The sequence below is a fragment of the Trachemys scripta genome, chromosome 17 (genome assembly GCF_013100865.1).
Source record: "Trachemys scripta elegans isolate TJP31775 chromosome 17, CAS_Tse_1.0, whole genome shotgun sequence".
Taxonomy (NCBI): Eukaryota; Metazoa; Chordata; order Testudines; family Emydidae; genus Trachemys; species Trachemys scripta.
This window is the reverse complement of record NC_048314.1, coordinates 22,077,770-22,100,510: the sequence shown is the minus strand read 5'-3', so window position 1 is coordinate 22,100,510 and position 22,741 is coordinate 22,077,770. Positions and strand designations below refer to the sequence as shown.

At 41.0% G+C, this 22,741-nt stretch overlaps 1 protein-coding gene across 7 annotated transcripts in view; it reads left to right on the top strand.

The window, feature by feature from the left end:
* TTLL11 (tubulin tyrosine ligase like 11) overlaps positions 1 to 22,741 on the top strand; it is a 124,500-nt gene that overhangs the window by 35,202 nt on the left and 66,557 nt on the right. For all 7 annotated transcript variants that reach the window (XM_034793341.1, XM_034793345.1, XM_034793339.1 and 4 more), the window contains 2 exons: positions 686 to 781; positions 1,305 to 1,423. In XM_034793341.1, coding sequence (XP_034649232.1) covers positions 686 to 781; positions 1,305 to 1,423 — 215 coding nt within the window. The remainder of the gene's footprint in view (positions 1 to 685; positions 782 to 1,304; positions 1,424 to 22,741) is intronic.

Here is a 22,741-nt window from a genome sequence, read left to right as displayed (position 1 = left end):
GGCTGAAGGCAAGCATGTAGTGTCTTCAGCAGGACTTTTGCAGGCTGAGCAGACACTGTGTTTGGTATGCTACAGAGAAGACTCAGAGGGCTCAGCAAGGAAAGATGACCACACCAAGGAAATCCTGGTAGAACTCAAGGCCCCATTGCACTAAATGCCATACAAACACATAGGAAGAGACAGTCCCTGTCCCAAAGAATTTACAGTCTAAACAGACCAGGCAGATAAAGTGCAGGAGACAGGAAATATTTGCTTTGTTGTATAGGTGGGGAAGTGAGACATGAAGAACTTAAATGATTTGCCTAAAGCCATGCAGGATGACTGTGGCAGAACTAAGAACTTAACCCAGATCTCCTGAATCCCACTTAAATACTTTAACCATTCCCCTTCTTATTACAACATGATGGCATAACAGTCTGCTCATGAAGGAAGAGGTTTAAAAGATGATTATTAAAATGTTTTGTGGGAATGGAATTTTGCATGTCCCTACTCTGGGGAAGTGCTTCCCCAACGATGGGGGGAAAACGAAGAATTTAGATAATCCTGTTGAGCTCTCCAGTTCCATGGGTAGATTGGGAGAGAAGTTCCTTTAGTTAGATGGATAACTTGTCTATGTAATGATATGTGCAATTCTCTAAAAGAAATCGCAGCGAGTGAAAGTAATGTTGTGTTGCGTTATGCACAGATTTTAGGATTTGACATTCTCCTAATGAAAAATTTGAAGCCTGTGTTACTTGAAGTAAATGCAAACCCCAGCATGAGAATAGAACATGAGCAAGAGGTAAGACCTTCCAGCCTGACATGATATTAGAATGTAATTGTTTAGGGGTTGGTTTTTTTGGTCTTTTTGCGTTTTTGAAAGATGGAAGCTGTCGGCTAATATGAAACCTGTAAGGCTTTTTGTAATATTTGGCTTTGCAATCATTGCTAATCTGATGCTCTTGAAACATGACTTATTGGAATTGTGAAAGCTCTCCATCATCTTTGTCAGAAATGCTCTTATTAACATCCTGGCAGTTGAGTTAATTATATTTGGGTGAATATTAACCATTTTTCATGTTTGTGTATATAACTGGTAACATTGATGGTGAAGATCTTTTTTTCAATGTATTTAGGTGACTTGACTAAAATTTCCCTAGTATCATTTTGCATATGTTAACAGATCATTACAGATCTTTACTGTAGTGTTCTATGCTCTGGCATTGTGTATTTATGACCTAAGGGATAGGAATAAGACTTGAGCAGCTATGTAATAAATAAGCAGCAGTTCTACACTGAATAATTGTATCCTTTACAAATTAAAGCTTTCTCCAGGAGTGTTTGAAAATGTCCCAAGCCCCGTTGATGAAGAAATAAAAGTAGCTGTCATCAGAGATACCCTTCGTCTAATGGACCCGTACAAAAAGAAGAAAAAAGATAATCAGTAAGTTTATTGACTTGACTTCTGTTTGTCAGTAGTGCCCACCAATAATCCTAAAAGTAATCCTAAAAAGCTTTTGGGTTTTAAAACCTTCCTTTCAGAATTGTTCATGCTTTTCTAAAGAACTACAATGTGATCTAGTGAGACCAGCTCTAACTACCAGTGCATAACCCCTTATTGCATACTCATCCTAATAGTTTTTGAGCACTTTTATTCTAATAACTGGATCCAACATTTAGTGCCACTGAACTAGTAATCCATGCTTATTGTCTTATAAGTTTTGGTTCTCAAGCATCATTTTTGACTCACAAAGTCTGAAAATGCAGATTTGTATATTCATTTGTTTTGAAAGTCACACAGAGCTCTGCTGAGGAATGACTTGCCCCCATCTGAGCTGAAATAGGTAGAAATTGCATGTAAACATTGTTTCCTTGTTCGGTGGCAATAAACATAATCATTCTAAAGCACAAATAGTCAGTAACTAGTAATAGTTACTATTTTAAACTTGGAGATGATCTGGGAATGGGACTTACATTGGAGGAACAGTAATACAGCCTGCACAGAAGTGACAGTGGTGGGACAAGATGAAGAAGAGAAAGCAGAAATCCTTTCTGTTTTAATGAAACACCTTGTTTTTAAACAATCTCTTGCAGCCAAGAAAGGGGGAAATGGTGTTTCACTAAGGAGCCTTTCCCTGTGAGTCTGTCTCTAAAATGTCTGCCTTTCTTCTCTTGTCACTTAGCAGAAAGCTTAAATTGGTTATTCGTATTCTATGATGAGTTCAAGGACAATTTTGCTATCCTTGTATTGAAAGAAAGAGCAGGAAAAGTAGAATTGTGTATATGTAGGGTTTTTTTATATACAGTTGGAAAGTTTTATCTTCTGCTTGCTAAGGAGCATGCACTCAAGGCATGATTTTTGACAAAATCAGCTACATTTTTTCAAATGCAGTGTTTTTACATTTATTTGTTGCAGCAGCCAGTATACATGCTGCCTGATTACCTAGCAATCATTCTCTGATCTTAACTATATTTAATTGTAACCCTTAGTAAGAGAACTTCAACACTGAGAACTGCAAAATGGATCTTATTCTCTAGTCCTGTAATTAAGCTATGTCTCCTTTATATTTATTCAGCCATTATCCGATGCACTCATTAACTATATTTAAGTATGGGATGCAAGGTGCAGCATATGGTAACAAATAAGGAAGTTAGTGAAGCACTCCAGTATGTGCTTGGAATGCTCACCCATTGAGCATCTTTTATGGCATGTTTTCTCTGCAAAATAAGTTATAATAGGATTATCCTGTGATGAGATAAACCACTGTCTCATCACAGCATGAATTCATCAGTGACATAGCTTTTCTCAAGATAATCTGGTTACAGATGATCTTGTTACTGGGTATCTTGGTATCATCAGCACAAGACTGTCTTGTTCATTGCTTCTCAGGGAGGTTTTTCCCATGTCTGAGCTGCGTTCTTAGTATGTGTTATATTTTCATCTGGCTAGATTGCAATTCAGGTGCGACAGCTCTCCTTGCATCAAGATACGATTTATTCCTCCTCTTTGTAAATACCGACTCATGTACTGACGATGGCCTGCACCTGCCAGAGTGTCTCTTCCAGGAGGAGTCACTCAAGGGTTGACTCTCACTGAAAATGTGCAACAAGGGTTAATTTTGTTTAAAGTCTACAAAAGCTTTTGGAGTCATGTGCTCGTATGTCCGAAAAAAAATCAGTTGCCTAATGGGGAATGGGTAGACAATTAAAGGTGGAACTGAATTGTACTCAAAACCTTCAGGGGACTTTAAGGTGGTTGATGTGGGCCGTAGTGCAAACTTCACTATATGCAAAGGTTCAAGGGCCAGATTCTATTATCCTGTACCAATTTTATACTAGTGTAACAACATTGGGCTGGTGCAGAACTTCAGCGTGATAGGACTCAAGCACCAACTACCTCTGGGTTGTTTTCTTAGAAAATGTTTTAAAGCGTTTTCATTTTGTGCCTCTCTTCTCTCACCTGTTTCAGTTGGATTTCAATGAGAGTTAAAATGTGCCTCTGTTTCCCCTTTCCACACACATTCCTTCTTTGTAAGGGTCCCGTTTAAAGATTATAGCTAAACCAGCCAAAGACGCAGAGGACTAAGCAAAATATTATATGCATCCATTGTAATATTGCTATTCCAGTTCTTATTGGCTGTATGGTTATAACTGAATCAGGCCCATTAAGACCAGAAAAATAACATAAAGAAGTCATGTTTTGAAAACCAGCCATGCATCAAACATCCTCCACTTTATTTTTAGTGATACGTTGTTAATGGACATTGATTTAAATAAAATTTGGCAGTGTATGTAACACTCAGTTTGAACACATGGGGGAAAAATTTTAGAAAGAAATGGCAAGCTGCAAATGAATGGCATCTTAGACAGGTGACTATTCTGCTTTGGGGATGAATTTGATTTCCCTCTAATTATATCCTAGATTAAAATAAATGAAGCATCAAAATGAAAGTGAGTTTTAGAAATCATCCAAAAACACTTCATTATCAGGCAAAATTAATAGGTCATATATATTCTGTAGTTTAAATTTTTTTCTTTAGTTTTTACTCTTTATGGAGCTTTGATTTTTTTCCCCTATGAAGTGATATATTACGTCGAAAGTGCGAGTTAAGCAAAATCAAAGCAGTGCATTTATTATGCTGTACATCTGATTTTCTCCAACAACATTCAGAGCCTTCAGATCCACTAAGAGCCAATAATTATTTTGGCAATGCCAATAAGACGTAATTGAAAATTTACAGCGATACAGACCAGCTCAATGAGGACCACTAAATGCATCTGTGGACTATGTATTTGCTATGTGTACTGAATTTGGCATTTGCTTAGTATTCTAGCCCTTTACAGTGTTAGCCCTGACCCTGCAAATACTTATGCATCTGTCTAATTTTTATGGCTCAAAGTAGCCCCATTGATTTCAATGGGACCACCAGTACTTACAATTAAGTACACCTCTACCCTCATATAACACTGTCCTCGGGAGTCAAAAATCTTACCGCGTTATAGGTGAAACCACGTTATATCGAACTTGCTTTGATCCGCCAGAGTGCGCAGCCCCTCCCCCCCTCTTCCCCCCCCGGAGCACTGCTTTACCGCATTATATCAGAATTCATGTTATATCTGGTCGCGTTATATCTGGGTAGAGGTGTATATGCATAAGTGTTTGTTTGCATGATCGGGAGCTCTGTAGCATACTGAATAATAGAGAAATAGAGTTCTTTTCGTGTAGTATTGAGAGAGGTCCTTTGCTGCCCAATGATGTGAGGTACACAGGGGCAAAACAGAGTGGGAGGGAAGAGCAGAACCAACATGGCATTCTCCCTTCCTTCCCCTAAGCCCATGGAAGCCCCTTCATTCATATCAAAACCATGTTGATAGGAGTATTTTTGAGGTATGTCCTGAGCTGGAAAGGAGGCATGAGATTCCCACTGTCTGCAGTATGTTCCTGCCTAGCACTGGCAGATAACCTTGTACAAGTTAATGCTCTTCTTTGCTGCATTAACTTCCTCCTTGTGTCTGTATTCTTTGTTAAGGGCCAGTTGCCTGCAGAGGAACCAATCATAGCAAAATTTCCTGAGAGAGATCTGTTTGGGCGAGAGAGGTATACTGGTCTGAGGGTGCAGAATCTACAAGGTTGGAACTTCCTATCTCCTTTGAATCCCCAATCTCTTCAGGTTTGGGACTCTATGCCTCTTGCCTGGAGACAAAACCTCTCCGTATCCCGCAGAGGGAATTCAGAGCCAACTCCATTAGGTTTATCTGGGGGAAGTTTCCTACAACATACCCTATAACTCTAGCCAGTATATGCAGTTTTTTTGCTCAGTAGTTTACAGATAAGAGACTAGTATCACTCTTATGAGAGCTAAAGCAAAAGGCAGCTAACCAAACACATGTTTTCATTGCTTGTTTCCTTTTTGCTCTCCTCATTTTTAAGAAAGGGTCCAACTGAAAAAAAGGTTACAGAAAAATCCTCTTTTTAGACATTATCAAATAAATTCCCACGAGCCAAAATTCAGGTTTTCTTCTTGTGTAGCTTTCTTCTCCAGGACTAATTCTCCTTTCTTTAGGCATTCTTAATTCAGAACTGGAGGTTCACTCACAGTCAGTAAAAGGAAATAAATAAAACATTAACGAAGCCACTATCCAGTGAGTTTAATTTTGTGCTGTAGTATTTTTTTCATAGATATTAAGGCTTGAAAGGACCATTATGATCATCTGGTCTGATCTGCTGCAGAACATCAGCCATAGAATTTTGCTCAGTAATTTTGGTATCAAGCCCAATAACTTGGGACCAAGTTTGTTCCTTGGAGAGCCTGTATTTGGAACTCTCGACAAATCTGTTGAATAACATTATTGAAAGCTTGGAATGAATGGCCAACAATAAATGCACTGTCCTCCTAATTTCTGATTTGAACCTTTATGCACTTCCGATTTCCGATTTACTTACATTATAAAGTAGCGTTTTTTCCAGGTTTCATTTATTAACCAGCAACTATAGTTATTTTGTTGCCAAACTTAAGATATGCTGAAAATCTTCATCTCAGCACCATTAATAGCCAGTATTCTACCATCAGATCATGTGTGTATTTTCTTATCAAGATGAATGGGGCATTGATTGTAAAATAAAAAGACGCATGTCCTTCTTGGTGGTCATGATTAGCTTATAGAGGCATCGTCTAGACCGATAGCCTTGTGTTATGGTATTAGTCTTTTATAGCTTGTGTTGTAAAACACGTCCTACTATATTACAATGTTTCCTACAGATACATTTGCTCTGAGTTTGCTCTTTGTGGTTCACAGGCATTTCATAACTTTTTGAGGTGGAGTGTGTGATTTGATCTAAAGGAAATTTGCACAATTAAATGGATGGTGTAATGATGCTAAGCAATACTGAAATAAATCAACTTTGCTCACGTAAACAGCAGTTTAATTAAGATAATCACTGAAGCAAATCATTGTTTAGATTGTGCCTCCAATTGAAAATCTGTTTCAAAAGGTTTCGCAAAACTTTTTGTTTTTTGGTACCTAATTTTAAGCATTTGTAGTAGCAATAATAAAGGATTTAAATTAAAATGGTTAATAGCCATTTCTTAACTGTAATCAATTTATTCCTCTTCAGAAAAGTTTTGGATTTAAGGAGGAGAGTGTATTCCTTAGCAGACTTAAACTTAAATGTGGATAGCACACTCTGCATATTCACAATTGGATGTTAGATGCAGATAGTTTGACTGGTGTTTAGAGTGTGTATGCTCTAAATATATTTTGAAAATCATTCATCTTATCTTAGCTTCTTCCTTCCAGCACTGATGATTTGCTTCCCTGTTGTGCCGAAAGGAAATATTTGAGTCTTGGCTTATTAATGCTAATTAGCCTGGAGAAAATAAGAGAATTGTTTTTCAGAAAATAGTTGCAGTTATAGTAACCCATTGTTATAGTTATTGTTTAAATCTTGGTGCTTATTATGGGTCCCATTATGATCATTTGGATTTACATGTTTATCTTGGAATAAGCTGAATGTTTCCTACGTGGCTCAAGATATATTCTAAGCATTCTCTACTTCTGACATAGAAAACATGCAAAATATACCAGGACATGGGCATTTAGCAGTGCATTTTCACAAATATTTTATATTTATTATTGCTAAAGATATCAGTTTGTCATGGAATAATACCTGCTTCTCACCTAATAAAAAAAATGGAGGTGCAAATCCACAAGTAATATACGCCTTTTATTTTGCACTGAAGTCCACAGTGCTAACAGAAAAGAAACATTTTACGAACCAAGTGGAATTGAATCTATGGCTTTTACAAAAATGATCAGTTCATCATGTTTGCAAAAACAGGTGTTCATTAACTGGTGTGATCTTGCTGTTGTACTGTTCATCTGTATTGCTTCTTAAGTGCTCATTGACAGAACAGATAACTCCAGGGCTTTTCAGTTTTGAGTTCAGCCTTGAAATTTATTTGTGTTATTGTGGTTGATTTACTTTCTTGCAAAATACCTGGTGCTATATGCTCAGTTCCCACTCTTTGGCTATGTGGCTCTATCAAGTGACAGATGAGATTAACTAGGGTTACCATATCTAACCAATAAAAAAAGAGGACCCTCCACGGGCCCTGGCCCCGCCCATTTCCCCACCCAGCCCCGCCCCAACTCCGCCCCTTCCTGCCCCAACTCCGCCCCTCCTCCCTCCCACTCCCAGCCACGCAGAAAGGGCTGCCCCAGCGCTACCGGCTTCACGGGTTTGCCGGGCAGCCCCCAGACCCTGCGCCCCCAGCCAGCGCTTCCCCAGCGCAGCTGGAGCCCAGGAGGGGAAGCACCCAGCCGGGGGCGCAGGGTCTGGAGGCTGCCCAGCAAACCGTGAAGACGGTAGCGCTTGGGCTTCGGGCAGCCCTCTTGCCTCTGGACCCTGCGCCCCCAGCCGGGCACTTCCCCTCCCGGGCTCCGGCGGCACAGGGTCCGGAGGCATGGGGGCTGCCCGAAGCTGGTAGCGCTCGGCTCTTAAACAGAGCCAAAGAGTCAGGGGAGGAGCAGAGTCGCCGCGGCCGGAAGCTCTGCTCCTCCCCTGACTCTTCGGCTCTGTTTAAGAGCCGAGCTGCCCCAGCGCTACCAGCTTTGGGCAGCCCCCATGCCTCCGGATCCTGCACCGCTGAAGCCCGGGAGGGGAATTGCCCAGCCGGCAGCTGGGGTCCGGAGGCAAGGGGGCTGCCTGAAACCCATAGCGCTCGGGCAGCTCGGCTCTTAAACAGAGTCGAAGAGTCAGGGGAGGAGCAGAGCCGCCGCAGGAGGGGAAGTGCCTGGGCGGCATTTTCCCGGACATGTTTGTTTTTTGGGCAATTACCCCCAGACGGGGGGTTTGAGTGCTGAAAAGCCGGACATGTCCGGGAAAAAGAGGACGTATGGTAACCCTAGATTAACTAACTATTCTTCTGTTCAGGAAGGTCCACAAATTTTTACAAGATTAGTGTGCAAGCATTAGTTGATACCACACTGTTCTGAGAGACCAACTGTAATTTCAATTTGTATCAGGGTTTATTTTAACTGTGTAGCTAGGAAGGACACTTCAGTTAAGTACTTGCAGAGACTCTTGCACAGAAAAATAAGAAAACTAGTAATTGGTTTTCTTTTTTTCCAGTGGAAAGGTCACACACCTGCCTCACTCTGGCAACTTCTGCTGATATGGGGCAAAAATAGTGGGCTGTGGGTTGGGGAGACCATGATATTCTGCAGTGATGAGTATGAAAGAATGAAATATTCTTGGTCTATAAAATCATGACTGGTGTGGAGAAAGTAAATAAGGAAGTGTTGTTATTTACTCCTTCTCATAACACAAGAACTAGGGGTCATCAAATGAAATTAATAGCAGCCGGTTTAAAACAAACAAAAGGAAGTATTTTTTCACACAACGCACAGTCAACCTGTGGAACTCCTTGCCAGAGGATGTTGTGAAGGCCAAGACTATAACAGGGTTAAAAAAAAGAACTAGATAAGTTCATGGAGGATTGGTCCATCAATGGCTATTAGCCAGGATGGGCAGGGATGGTGTCCCTAGCTTCTGTTTGCCAGAAGCTGGGAATGGGCGACGGGGTGGATCACTTGATGATTACCTGTTCTGTTCATTCCCTCTGGGGGACCTGGCATTGGCCACTGGTGGAAGACAGGATACTGGGCTAGACGGACCTTTGATCTGACCCAGTATGGCCATTCTTATGTTCTTGCTCCTATTCTCTGCAGTGATTGGTCTAATTCTGCCAGCTAAGCTGTAAAGCCATTATAAGAGAGCTGTGAACCTTCCTACTACATGGTCCCATTTCTTACTATTGCTGCTAATACCTAGATGCTGAGAATCAGATAGGCCTCTGGTATTTGCATTTACATTTAAAAAAAAATGCAAAATCACCTAGACTGCTGCGTTTGGTTTATTTTCCAGATGCTTTTTAGTCAGTTTCACAACCTTCGCTTCCCCAATGCTCCCAAGTCCTGTTTAAAGAGAATACAGAAATATGGATTGTGTAACGGTGTCTCTAAATATTTATGAAAATAAAATCAATCATTCTTGCCATTGACTACTGATTTATCTCATTGTACATATTTCTGAGATTATGATTATAACAGTATGGCCACCACCCGATGCCCCCTCCTGGTCAGAGATACCCTGCCTCTTTTTTCTCCTTCTTCTGGGATCCTTAAACAAAACTCCACACAGTTTTGATTATTCAATCACAGCCATTCTTGGGGTCTGGTTTCTTTATTCACACAAATTTCCAAAAAGCAACCACAAAGCCGAACCTTCCACTCAGCCTTAAGCCGGGCACAGCCTCTCCTCCCTGAGGTACTGTCCCTTCCGGTTGCCTGAGCAGCTGGAGAAGATGCTAGGTTGGGCCCGCCTTCTTTGCCGTCTTCCAAAGAAGAAAAAAAAAACGTTCAGCTGGGTCTTCTTACCCAACCCCAGTTCCCTTCTTCAAGGAGGGCTCTCTCCCTGCAGCTCCACTCTGCTGTTCCCCTTCTAGCCCTGCTGTCACTGAACTCCCTCTCCTGTGACCCTTTATAGCCCAGCTGCAGGTCCACCCCTTTAATTGGCTCAGCTGGGAGCACCAGCTCTGGCACTGAGGAGCTGGACCTTTTTCAATCATGGGGCCTGTGACAAGAGTGACCTGGGCAGGTTTAATAGATCAGAGTCTCAGTGCATAAATGTGTGGAGAAGGTGATGATAGAATACTGCTTTTACAGCTCTCACCGATGAGAAACTCTGTGACCTTATTTGTTCTGCAATTCAGTTGTAAATTTGTTTATTTTAGTTTCTTCTAGAACCATTAGTGTCTGCTTATGCAAGTAACTGAATGATTGTCTGCAGTGATTTTATCTTTACAATTGCCAGTGTATTCCTTTCCATATATTTTATTTTGGAGTCTTTTTGGTGCTCACAAAAATAAAGGCATAACACTGCCTGGAGGCAGGCAAGGTGTGTGTGTGAGGGGTAGGATCTTAAACTTTCCCAATCAACACCACTGCTAGTGCATCTGAATCTGAACTGGCAGTTTTTCCTCTCCAGTGCACGCAAAGCCTGACCTACTGCAGTTCCTGTGATTCCAGTCAGAGTTCTCCCCCAACTCTGAGAGCCTTGAATCCTGACATGCAACACTTCCTCTTCTAGTCCTAGACTTTTCCAGTGCAGAGGAAGTTGGATTATGTTGTGATTTTGTGATGTTCATAAAAAGGGACTAAGCAGAAATTCTCACAGCCCATTCTCATTTATTCCTAATTTAAGCTAAGGCCTTCAGAGGTGAAATGCTTGTAAACTTACTCATCTCACTGCCGAACTCACCTCCTCTTTCATTTTTAAAGATTCATTTAAACATGTTGGTTTTTGTCACCAAAGGATGCATTTTGTCCATTCCAATGAATACTGCTGTATTTCTGTAGTCATTTCTGTAGCTTCTTCAGAGGACAATCTACCAGTCAGGAAGGAAAGTGGAAACTGAATTAATTTAAAACCTGTGCTGTTATCACAGCAGCCAACTTTCTAAAATGTAACTGTTTTTACATCTACACAACTGGAAGCTGTCACAAATCTCTGTACAGACATCACAAGATGCACACTCAATAAATTAATTTATGGGGAGAAGTCATTAGTGGGAATACAGCACAGGCCTCCAGCATGCACAAACAAATGCGCTGCTGTCGAGCTATAAGAACAGCTGTACTTGTCTGAGACGGTATAACCTTAGACAAGTGCACATTGCTTAATTTTCATTTTCATTTGAATGCTAAGTTATTTTTCCACAGAGACGCCATGAACCAAGTGCACAAGTCTGATGTTCATAGCCTGGTTCTCTCAGGCCACATCTGGCTTTAACTTTACATGTATGCTCTAGAACCCCCGTCTGCTCTTTTAGCTGCAACCTCCAGTTTTTCATTTGTGCTCTTGACATGTTCCTCTGTCCTCCCCGTCTAGCAGACCACATCTTCTAGAACCATTACAATAGTAGCTAGTGAATCAGTCTACAACGGGACTGGTGTAGCAGAATCTTATGTAGACCAAAATCTGTGGCACAGATCTGGTTTGTGGTTTTGTATACTTGGCTTGCAGGGTCACTCAGTCAAACCCACTACTTAAAGGCATTCTCTCTATTCCTACATACAGCACTGTTTGTTGAAGATTGAACTCATCTACTACAGGTTTCATAAAGCCAACAAGCTACTCTTTACTGCTGCCTGAGCTGTTTTTTTTTAACTCCTGTTAATAATTAGTTTTTCTCCCTTCAAGGAATACTCCACCTCATCTCCAAAGAAAATAACCCTGCCAGTATAAATGGATTTTACAGTTAGGGAACTGGCCAGGATATGAAAACCATGCTGTGAACACAATGGAATGAAATAAGAGAGAGAAAATTAGCAGTCACTGTATACAGCTGAGATAATTTAAAACTAAAATCCCCTTGAGCGTGTAGTGTGATATCCTGGTGTGCTAGTACCTCCTGTTAGACCCTAGTGTTGTGCTGGAATTAAAAAATAGAGGTAATACAAATTTAATGTTTTGGATCAATGTTAAATAAGGAAGTAAAGGCATAAATTAAAAAATAATGGGCCTGATTCACCACTGCGTTATTTCATTTCTGTGCTGGTGTGATTCCATTAGAACTGGAGCAACACAGTGGTGAATTAACCTAGTGTTCAAAAAGTAGAAGTCCTGATGTTAGGATCCATCTTATGGGAGCTTATTATGCTAATTGGCAGATCTTTAAATATTCAGTATGATTTAAGGGGGAGGTTTAAGACTTCCTGATATGTTTATAAGAGTTCTCAAAATTAAACTCTAGGTTAGCTTACATCTATACCATAGTTTGATTTATCTTTAATTATAATATTCGAACATCAGTTTTTGACGGATAAAGTAATGGCATTAATTCTGGTGTGTTGCTGAGTTAAAGAAATGAAAATTGTAAAAGGTATATTATTATTTTGCTACTATTAATTGGCCTATTTACAGTGTAGCATGATACAAAATTAAACCAATGTTGGTACATTTCTTTTCAGTTTTTTTGCTTCTTCATTAACTGGAGAAAGGGCTGAGTTTGCATGCCGTACACAAAAAAAGCTTTTCTGGCATAAATTGTATATTTTGGGCCCATTATCAGAGACAAATTGTTTCAAGCAAGTTACCGGCATGCACCCAGCTTAATAAAGGAAGAGCTATACAGTAGTTGCATTGACCTAACAAGAGATTTGGATTGATTGTCTGAAGTTACATTCTGAGCAGCTGTGCCTTTGATGTCATAGATTTGCACTAGCTCCCAATAGTTCAGTGGATAAGACTTCATCACTGAAGGTCACAGAAATAATCCCTACACCCATTACGTTATACCCTGTCCTGGCTTGTTGCTGCATTAGACAAACACTGCTGAAGTAAAACTATGTTATAGATCAAAAAAGACTTTGCTTCCATATGCTGCATTCTGACTCCCTCCACCCTCAGATTCAGTCCATCTCAGTTTGGTTTTCCATGTTGCTCATCTCTTCAGCTAATACTTAGTGTAAGTGCCCTGTTATAAAATTCTGTACTATTCTGTGAGTTGATGGCCATTGAATACTGTGCTGCTAGATAGCCAGCCTGCTTTACTACAACAGACCATTGAATTTTCATCCTTTGGTTCTTCTGCGTCCATGAAGGTCAGGAGTTATAGAACTATACAGGAGCATGTTCTTTCACATTCCACTACATGTGAGTTTCCTCAAGGGTGGTTTTGTAGCTCATCAAGACAATTCCTGATAGATAAGTGCATTGCTTCATGTCCTTGTGCAATCCTTGCTTTGCACTGTGCTCACCTTTGCTGCCATACATACTTAGCTGCTACTTCCTTTTTCTTATTGTTACTATCCATTTACTACATTATCATTCATTCTTCTGTTCTTCTTTTACCACTCAGAAAATTTTGGCATTTTTGTTGCTGATGTTAGATTCCCCTTTTCTACTTTCAGAACTCATATTCTTAGCTATGGTACTGGAAGCAATTAAAGAGTCATATTGTCTATATTCTGTTTAGAACCTTTAGCACAGTGGTTTTCAACCAGGGGTCCGGGGCCCTCTGGGGGGATGCAAGCAAGTTTCAGGGGGTCCACCAAGCAGGACCAGTATTAGACTTGCTGGGGCCCAGGGCAGAAAATATGAAGTCCCACTGCAAGGGGCTGAAGCATGGGGACCGGGGCCCTGAGCCCTGTCACCTGGGGCTGAAGCAGAAGCCAAAAGCTTATGCCCAAATAAATCTGTTACTCTTTAAGGTGCCACCGGACTCCTCGTTGCTTTTTACAGAAATCTTTGTTCTCTTGTACTTCTTTATAAGTCTAGTCAAGTTTCTAGCTACTCAAGTGCTTTTCAAGTAACTTCTACCCTCCAGTTCTCCATTCCAAGCCATATTTCTGCTTTGAACTGGACAAAGCACATCCACATTACTCTTTTGACATTGGACTCTCTAAGCCCTTTAATTTTAATGTCTTATTGTTTTCCTACATGCATCTAAAGGTGACCCAGTTTTCTGTTCAGGAGCTCTCTGGCATATGCTTTCTAGGGTACACTGAGCAGACCCTTTCTCCTCCCTACATGGTTTGTTTTTTCCCTTCATCAGTCAATCTGCCAACTTCAGTATCATTCCTTCTCTGTTTCCTTTAGCCATTCAGTCAGCTTCTGAGTTAGCCATATGGAGAGGAACATTCATAAATGACCCTTTGTCTCAAGTGTCTTGAAGCAAAACGGTTAAATCTGTTACCTTGTCTTTCTGTACTGTACAGAGACTAGGGTGATGGGTAACTTAAAAATTATATCAATTAATGCCTGAGCAGTACAATCCTGAATTACTGTGTTTAAAACTGTGTGAAGCAAATCTAGTAGATGCCTGGGTACCATCTTTCTCCAGTATTGCTTCTCCATTCTTATTCCTCCTTCAGTCTCAAGAGTTTTTTGTCTGGGCTTCCATTGATTAATTACAGACTTAAAATAGTTCCGTTATAATGAACGTTTCCAAGTTTAAGAATTTGTGAAATGGAGGAAGAACAGACGATGCTGGTGGTGGGCATGGTGGTAGGGGGTTGTTTTACAATAGCTTAGAAAAGGGAAAAGGCTACTACAACAAGTACTGCGGTCTTCAATTAAAAAGTACAGCAAATAATTTGTATGTGCCCTGGAACCAAATGTAATGTGGAGAAGAAGAGATCTGCTAATAGAGATATGGATTGTTTTATTTATTAAAGGAATTTAGCTCACATTTAATCTGTCATGTTTTAATGGACAAAAATTTACAGTTCAGTTAGATACATCTGGACAGTAATAGATTTAAGTCTTCAGAAATAAATAAATTATATCCCTGGCATTGATATATTCAATAATCCATATAAATACTTTCCTCTATCAAACCATCATAGATAATTTTAAAAGAGAAAGAGTGGTTTTGTGACTAAGACATTGGACTGGACTCAGGAGATGCAAGTTAAATTTCCATCTCTCTCACAGGCTTCCTATGTGATGTTGGCCAAATCATTTAAGTTCTCTGTGCCTCAGTTCTACATGTATGTGGTGGGGATAATAATGCTTTCCACCCTTTCTCTTGTCTGGTTACATTGTAAATTTTTCAGGGTAGGGATTGCCTCTCCCTCTCTATATACTGTGCCTAGCAGAATGGGGCCCAATCTCAGTTTTGGTGCTACTATAATGTAGATAGTAATTCATAATTTTTAATAACAGTGTTAGTAGTTTTGCAGTAAAACTTAAAATTTTTCAAAAAGGAAAGTATAAGGTGAGACTATGCATTCTTCTGTTGTCCTCAACGATATCTACTAACCCTTCCCAGGCATATTTTCATTTTGCCATCTTAGCAGTAGCTACTGATCATTTGCACCTTATATCCACTCCTTTTGTGCTCTATAGTTACTGCACACCGTTCCTGTAATCATTACGTATTTTTACAACACCTTAAATCGGTACCTTAAGCACCATTCTGAGCACATTTTCATCTTGACATTACAATAAAACACAGGGTTTCTCCTCAAAGTTATCCACACAAAATGCAGTGAGGTTGTTTTCACAATTTCATTCTCATTTTGACTGTTCTTTATTTAGGAAGTCAGAGGTCTAATGAAATGTCACTCAGACTCACACAAATGTTGCACTAAATTGCCGCAAGCTCGACAACAGATTCATTTAGGATTATGACTGTCGGTCTTAATTCTCACCACTGCATAAGACTTCTGCTATCCATGATCCACTTTTCTTCAAGGTTTTCTGTGTACATCCATTCATATGCAGTGTTCTGAACATTTATTTCTGATTTTTAAAGTCACTACATTAACTCCTGCATCTAGACAGAGAGTGAATTCAGTTTTATTTTGAATCTCTGAAATGACCCCACGTTGAGGGACGGCTGGAAGCGCTTAGAACATACCACGCAAGCAAGACAATGACAGGCCCAGTTCATTTAAAAATTTTAATGGACAAGAATTGATGAGAGTTGCAGAATTTTAAAAGGTTTCGTTTTCAGCACTGTGCAATTAATTGGCCCCAAAATGTACCATACGTTTGCAGTAATTGGTATGCTGCAGTGCTCCTAGTTCTAGTGCTAACCTCGGTCTGTTTTTATATGATCAGATTGGGAAGGGAGACCTGTTTGTCCAATTAGAGTTGAATTATAATGTTTTGAGAAGCAGCTAATTTAATTACATTTTTATTAGCATCTGTTTTCCTTTCTTTTTACTTTTCATTCTCTTACTAAAAGTTTCTGCTTTTGAAAATGAACTAGAGAATATAACCTGTTCAGAATTAAACATGTTTCCCTACAGTGTAAATAGGTCAGTCATCCTGCTGTATCAGAAAAATAAAATTAAATCATAGCTATTTACATATTATTAGATTTTAAGTTGATCATTATTAAGCTGTTTGGCTTCCCCTTACCACCGTGTGATTCTCCAACGGGAACAAAACTATGGGCTATACCGTATAGGCAGGAAAGGTGCTCATATTCCTCCCTCCCACCCCTTCAGTCTCTCTTGTAATCCAGCTACAAACATTCTCTGTAACCTAGGGGTCTGTGCAGAAAATGGTGGTGTGTCAAAGAAGCTGGGAGACAATGGAGAACAGCCATCCTAAGCAGCATTAAAAAGTCAGGGGGGCTGCAGGGATATAAATGAGGGCAGAGCATGGCTCTTTGCATACAGTGAACTGAGATACAAACAAGTCAAATATTGTGCCCTGGTTTATGATCCTATCTTGGAAACTTTTACAACTAGGTGTAGCACTCAGTAGCATAAGCAGTCCTGTTGATTTCTGTCCTCATGATAATAAGCTAGACAGTAAGGGTTTGCAGTATTGGATGGTGTTTAGCGTCTGAGGCCATAAGTAAAGTGTTGATACCAGTTTTCCATGAACTCTTGCGCCAACTTCTGTTGAACCAGACCAAGATGAGCTGCTCGTTTTCTGCTGCCAAACATGCATTGGAAAGCAAGGACATGGTATGAGTTGAATATTAAATACCAATGTATTTAAGATCATAAGTGCCAAAGTTGCAGATTGGCTATGTCTCCTTTTACACAGACAGTCATTATATTGTAGCCTATTACAGAGTCTTTATAATTAAGCTACCAATAGTTTTCATTTAAAGCTGGTTTTCATTTTAGAAATCATTAACCGATGCAAAGGATTTATTTCACAGTCCTGTGATTGCATATGGATTTTTCTCAAAACGGTAATAATCATTTTGAGTTCAATATAAAGAAATATTGACTTTGCCCAGCTTTGCAGCATTATGGGCTCAACCCTGCCATCTTTAGAGGCCTCAGTACAACAAAGCACTTCAGCATATGCTCAAGTGTTTTGCTGAATAGGGATGGTTTGCTGAATCAGGGCCTCAGCCCTCACTGATTGCAAACTTCCACTGAAAGAAATGGGAATTTAAACGAAGTACAATCACGAATTTGAACGTGTGATATTTGCTTTCTTACCCTGGATGTGATGAAAGAAAAGTAACCATTTAGGTCATGATTCATCCACGCACTTACACATGTGCATACGTGCTTTACTGGACTGAGACGGCAAAATTGGGGTACTCGTAAGGCTGGTGGATCTTCCTTTCACACTAAGGAAGGCTTCGACATTTAAACCACGGGAGAAATGTCTAACTCCAGCATTGCGGACTCTTGGCGTGCTACCTCCAGGCTGGCATCTTTCCAAGCTGAGAGGGGTTAACGTTACTGGATTTAACAAGGGCTTAATGTCTAATTTATTTTCGGTGTGGCTCTGCTTCTTCCTGGCCTCTCGGCCTCAGGGTAGGTCTGTACTGCAGCTGGGAGATGTGATTCCCAGATTCATGCTAACCCAGCTCGAGCTAGTGCGCTGAAAATAGCAGCGTGGACATTGCTGCACAGCTGGCGGCTCCGGCTGGCCACGCGAGCTTGGACCTTGGGGATTGGTCGGGCTTCGGCTCAGGGGACTAGCCTGAGCTACACGCATGCAGCAATGTCTACGCTGTTATTTTTAGTGCACTAGATAGAGCTGAGCTAGCGCGACACTGTCTCCCGTGCTGGGAATCGGACCTCCCGGCTGCTGTGTAGACATGCCCTCAATAGCCTAGGCGTCCTACCACGAAGTATTAATTCATTTTGCCATACAGTGTTAATTTGGACTAACGCTGAAGATTTAAAACTTGTATTAACATCTAGACAAACTGGACACAGTTTTGAAACCCAGTGAAGGCAGTGGAGTTATATCAGTTTAAAACAGGGCCCAGTGTGTGAACCCTATAAGGAATCTGAAGTGTCACTGAGGAGCCAGTTAGGAAAGTAACTTTCTGCCTGTGAAATTGATTTGATTAAAATGTACTTTGTCCCTTCTATAGGAAAAAAAAATCATGCCTTGGCTCACATTCTGCAAATACCATCTCATCTCTTTCTCAGCCATAATGTATTAATCACGGCCTGTCTGGTGCCCGAAAGGAGAAGAAAAATGAACAGATGTTTTCGGTGTTGGGGAGCTGCTCGTTTTTTATTTTATTTTTTTTAATTTCATACATTTTTAAGAGATAATACTGTGTCTTTCTTTTCAGGTTCTGGCATAATTTACTCCTTAGTTTTCAGCATAAAAAGGCTGCAGCATTTGCAATTAATGATACATATTTTCTTATGTCTTGGGACATCCAGTATTGGAGTATGGACCAAAGCCTGCTTGCTTTACTCACACAAGTTGGCGTACTGCCATCCTTTAGCACGGCATTACTCAAGTGAGTAAAGTGAGCAAGATTTACCCCAGTGTGTCAATAAATTTAATCTTGCCATCTCTCTCAGGTTGGTAGTTCTTTACTTCTCCTTTCCATTCCCTCCCAAAGGTTCCTGCACTAACATGAATCTTAGATTCTGCAGTCAGCTCTAGGCTGATTATTCAGTTTCCTTGGGTCAGATTTCAGCTGATGTAAATGGATTTAGCTTCCTTGACTCTTACTCCCTTCATTTACACTGATTTACACTAGATGAGAATCTGGACGGTCCATTATACTCCTTAGTAGGTAGTTCTGTTATTGCTTAAGGGTCTGCCACAATTCCCATTATAAACTTCCACCATAAAATGTGTTCTTGGTTGAAAGTTGGTTTCCAGACTCTCAACCTAGGAACATTATATAATGTTATAGGCAGGGCTGGTGGCTCCACCTAATACGAAGATTGCCAATACTTCCCATCATAAGATGCTGTTTTCAGTTGCTTATAACTTTTTGCCAAACTTTAATCAGACTGAAATTTTCCGTGCCAGGAGTGCACCTCAGGCATCATTTCTTTTTGAAAATTTCAGCCAAACAATTCAGCTGTTTCCAAGAATGAGACTAGGAAAACATAAATTGTTTTGCTCATGTTAAAAAATTCTGACAGCTTTTTCTTTAAGGAATTCAAGTGCCTCCATGCTTTGATGCAGGGACTTGAAATTTGGCAAGGAGGTGGCGTTTGTGTCAGGAATATGCCTTTTGGCATCCTCATGAAAATCTGCCCAAATTTGGGCAAGTTCTAAGCTTATGAAAAATTGCAGTTCACACATGCTCAGTAGAGACTTGCTTTGAGCTCTGCACAGGTAAATTCCCTGAAGATTTCCTCTACACTGTGCATGCTCTAGCCTGGGGCTGAGTGGAACTTTCCCTGGAAATGATAATGTAATTAAAGACTATATCATAATGAATGCTCACAAGGGGGATGAATGAAGTTTGCATAGGCAACCTGGCATTTCCTAACTATTGAGTGATTGACTTAACAACCTTAATGTTCTTTTAGTGTAATTTGTGTGTGTGTAGTATGTTAGGGCTACCATATGTCCGGATTTCCCCGGACATGTCCGGCTTTTCGATCTATAAATAGCCGTCCAGGGGGGATTTCTAAAAATGTCTGGGATTTCCCACCGGTCGGCTATTTATAGATCGAAAAGCGGCGCTGCTCGGCAGCCAAAGCCCCTTCTCGGTTTCCCCCATCCCCTGCAGCCTTAGCACGCCCCGGGCCCCGCAGCTGTCTTCCCCCTCCTCCCGTCCCCTGAATGCTCCGCCCCCCTGCTCCTCCCCCTCCCCTGCTTCCCGCGAATCAGATCTTCGCGGGAAGTCTGAAAAGAAGCAGGGGCAGGCGTGCAGTAGCAGGTAAGCTGGGGCGGGGGGATGCGAGGAGGAGGGCTCCGGGGAGGCGCAACACGGCCCAGTCCGGTCCCGGCCGGCCCCAGCAGCTCCGGCTCGGCCCGGTTCGGGCCCCGGGGCACCGGCCCCAGTTCCGGCCGAGCGCGCTGGCCCGGCCCCGGCCCCAGCGGCTCCGGTTCCGGCCAAGTGCGCTGGCCCCGAACCCAGCGGCTCTGGCCCAGCTCAGGCCCCAGGGCGGTTGGCCCGGCCCCGGCCGAGCACCTCCGGTCCGGCCGGCCGCAGCGGCTCCAGGCTGGCCCGGCTCGGGCCCCGGGGCACCGGCCCCTTGTTCTGGCCGAGCGGCGCTGGTCGAGCACCCCTGGCCCCAGCGGCTCCGATCTGATGGATTTTTCCCATCACTCATTGCAATGGCCCTGTAATGCAGTGACAGTAGCTGCAAATTCTGTTTCCCTCCATCCCCGCATTTTAAGCCTTTGTGGTCTTTTTCCACTATTTCAGATAAGATCCCTATATTTACCGAGTATCAGAGGCCTCCTTTGATATTCATGCTAAGGTTTGCTAGAAATAATTATTTGAAAGCATATTGCCTTTGACCAAAAGAAGAAGGATTCTGTATTGTAAAAGGGTGCCATGTTTTACCTTTTGGCCTCAACCCTACCAGATCTTAAAGCTTGTCTCTGCATTTCTTGTTCACCTAAAACTCACACTGACTTCGATGGGGGTGCAGAGTGAGACAGTCTGTATGGCCTTTGACCTAGCTTGTTGGTATGCAAATAGCTTTGAAAACTCTTAATGTGGCTATGGAATTGCAGCTTGTACTTTCTGTCCCCTCAAGAATGACACAATCCAGTAACATACTTATTTTAAAAATATGACTGCTGCAATCTGGACAAAGTTATAATGAATAGATCAGCTAGGTGCTGGCTCAGATACATCACCTTCCACGGTAATAAGGGCTACAAATAATTTCTGTGAAATAGGCCTATGTGATATTACCTTATTAAATATTAGAATAACATGGAATAAATTAATGGATGGATATAGATTATGTGCGTGATTCCCACAGCAATTTTTTTTGTATATACAAATGTGTTCTTAGAATTAGTTATTTGTAATGTAATACGATATCAGGTTTAAGAATGTGAATTATGGTAGAAAGTAATTTTTCACTCTTGGTAGAGTTGTGAATTATGGAGTGAGATCAATGATTTTATAATTGCCCCATGTAGTTATGAAAACACATAAATGAACAGTGTTTTTCTTATTTCTTTTGATGTAAGCCATTAATTTACAGTTCTAAAACATGTAAACACCAATTCTTTGATATTGTTAGTTCTCAGCAAAGAGCACTCTATCTTTTTCATGACTGACTGGAAGTAACTGATAGTCCCTCTCTCCAGTTACAGCATGTAGTAAATTCGCTCAGTTGCATGTCTCAGGAAAGGCCCTAGACATCTTAAAAGTCAGCTCAGCTCTGCTGTTGTTGGGAATTTCAATAGAAATAGAGGCATTTTTTCTTAACGATTTTAAGATATTTCTGAATAATCTTGAAAGAGGCTGATTTGTCATGCTTCAGAGCTTCTGAGATGAGCAACAATCTGGAAAAAGGGGTAAAGAGTGAGGTGGCAAAATTTGCAGATGATACAGAATTACTAAAAGACCCAGGCAGACTGCAAAGAGCTACAAAAGGATCTCTCAAAACTGGGTGACTGGACAACAAAATGGCAGATGAAATTCAATGTTGATAAATGCAAAGTAATGCACATTGGAAAGCATAATCCCAACTATACATATAAAATGAGGGGGTCTAAATTAGCTGTTACCACTCAAGAAAGAGATCTTGGAGTCATTGTGGATAGTTCTCTGAAAACATCCACTCAATGTGCAGGGGCAGTCAAAAAAGTGAACAGAAAGCTGGGAATAATTAAGGAAGTGATAGATAATAGGACAGAAAATATTATGTTGCTTATCTATAAATCCATGGTACGCCCACACCTTCAATACCGTGGTCGCCCCATCTGAAAAAAGATATATTGGAATTGGAAAAGGTTCAGAAAAGGGCAACAAAAATGATTTGGGGTATGGAACGGCTTCCATATGAGGAGAGATTAATAAGACTGGGACATTTCAGCTTGGAAAAGAGATGGCTAAGGGGAGATATGATTGAGATCTATAAAATCGTGACTGGTGTAGAGAAAGCAGATAAGGAGGTGTTGTTTACTACTTCTCATAACACAAGGGATCACCAAATGAAAATAATAGGCAGCAGGTTTAAAACAAATAAAAGGAAGTATTTCTTCACACAATGCACAGTCAACTTGTGGAACTCCTTGCTAGAGGATGTTGTGAAGGCCAAGACCATAACAGGGTTCAAAAAAGAACTAGATAAATTCATGGAGGATTGGTCCATCAGTGGCTATTAGCCAGGATGGGTAGGAATGGTGTCCCTAGCCTCTGTTTGCCAGAAGCCAGGAATGGACGACAGGGGATGGATCACTTGATGATTACCTGTTCTGTTCATTCCCTCTGGGGCATCTGGCATTGGCCACTGTCAGAAGACAGGATACTGGGCTAGAGGGACCTTTGGTCTGACTCAGTAGGGCCATTCTTATGTTCTTAATGGTAAG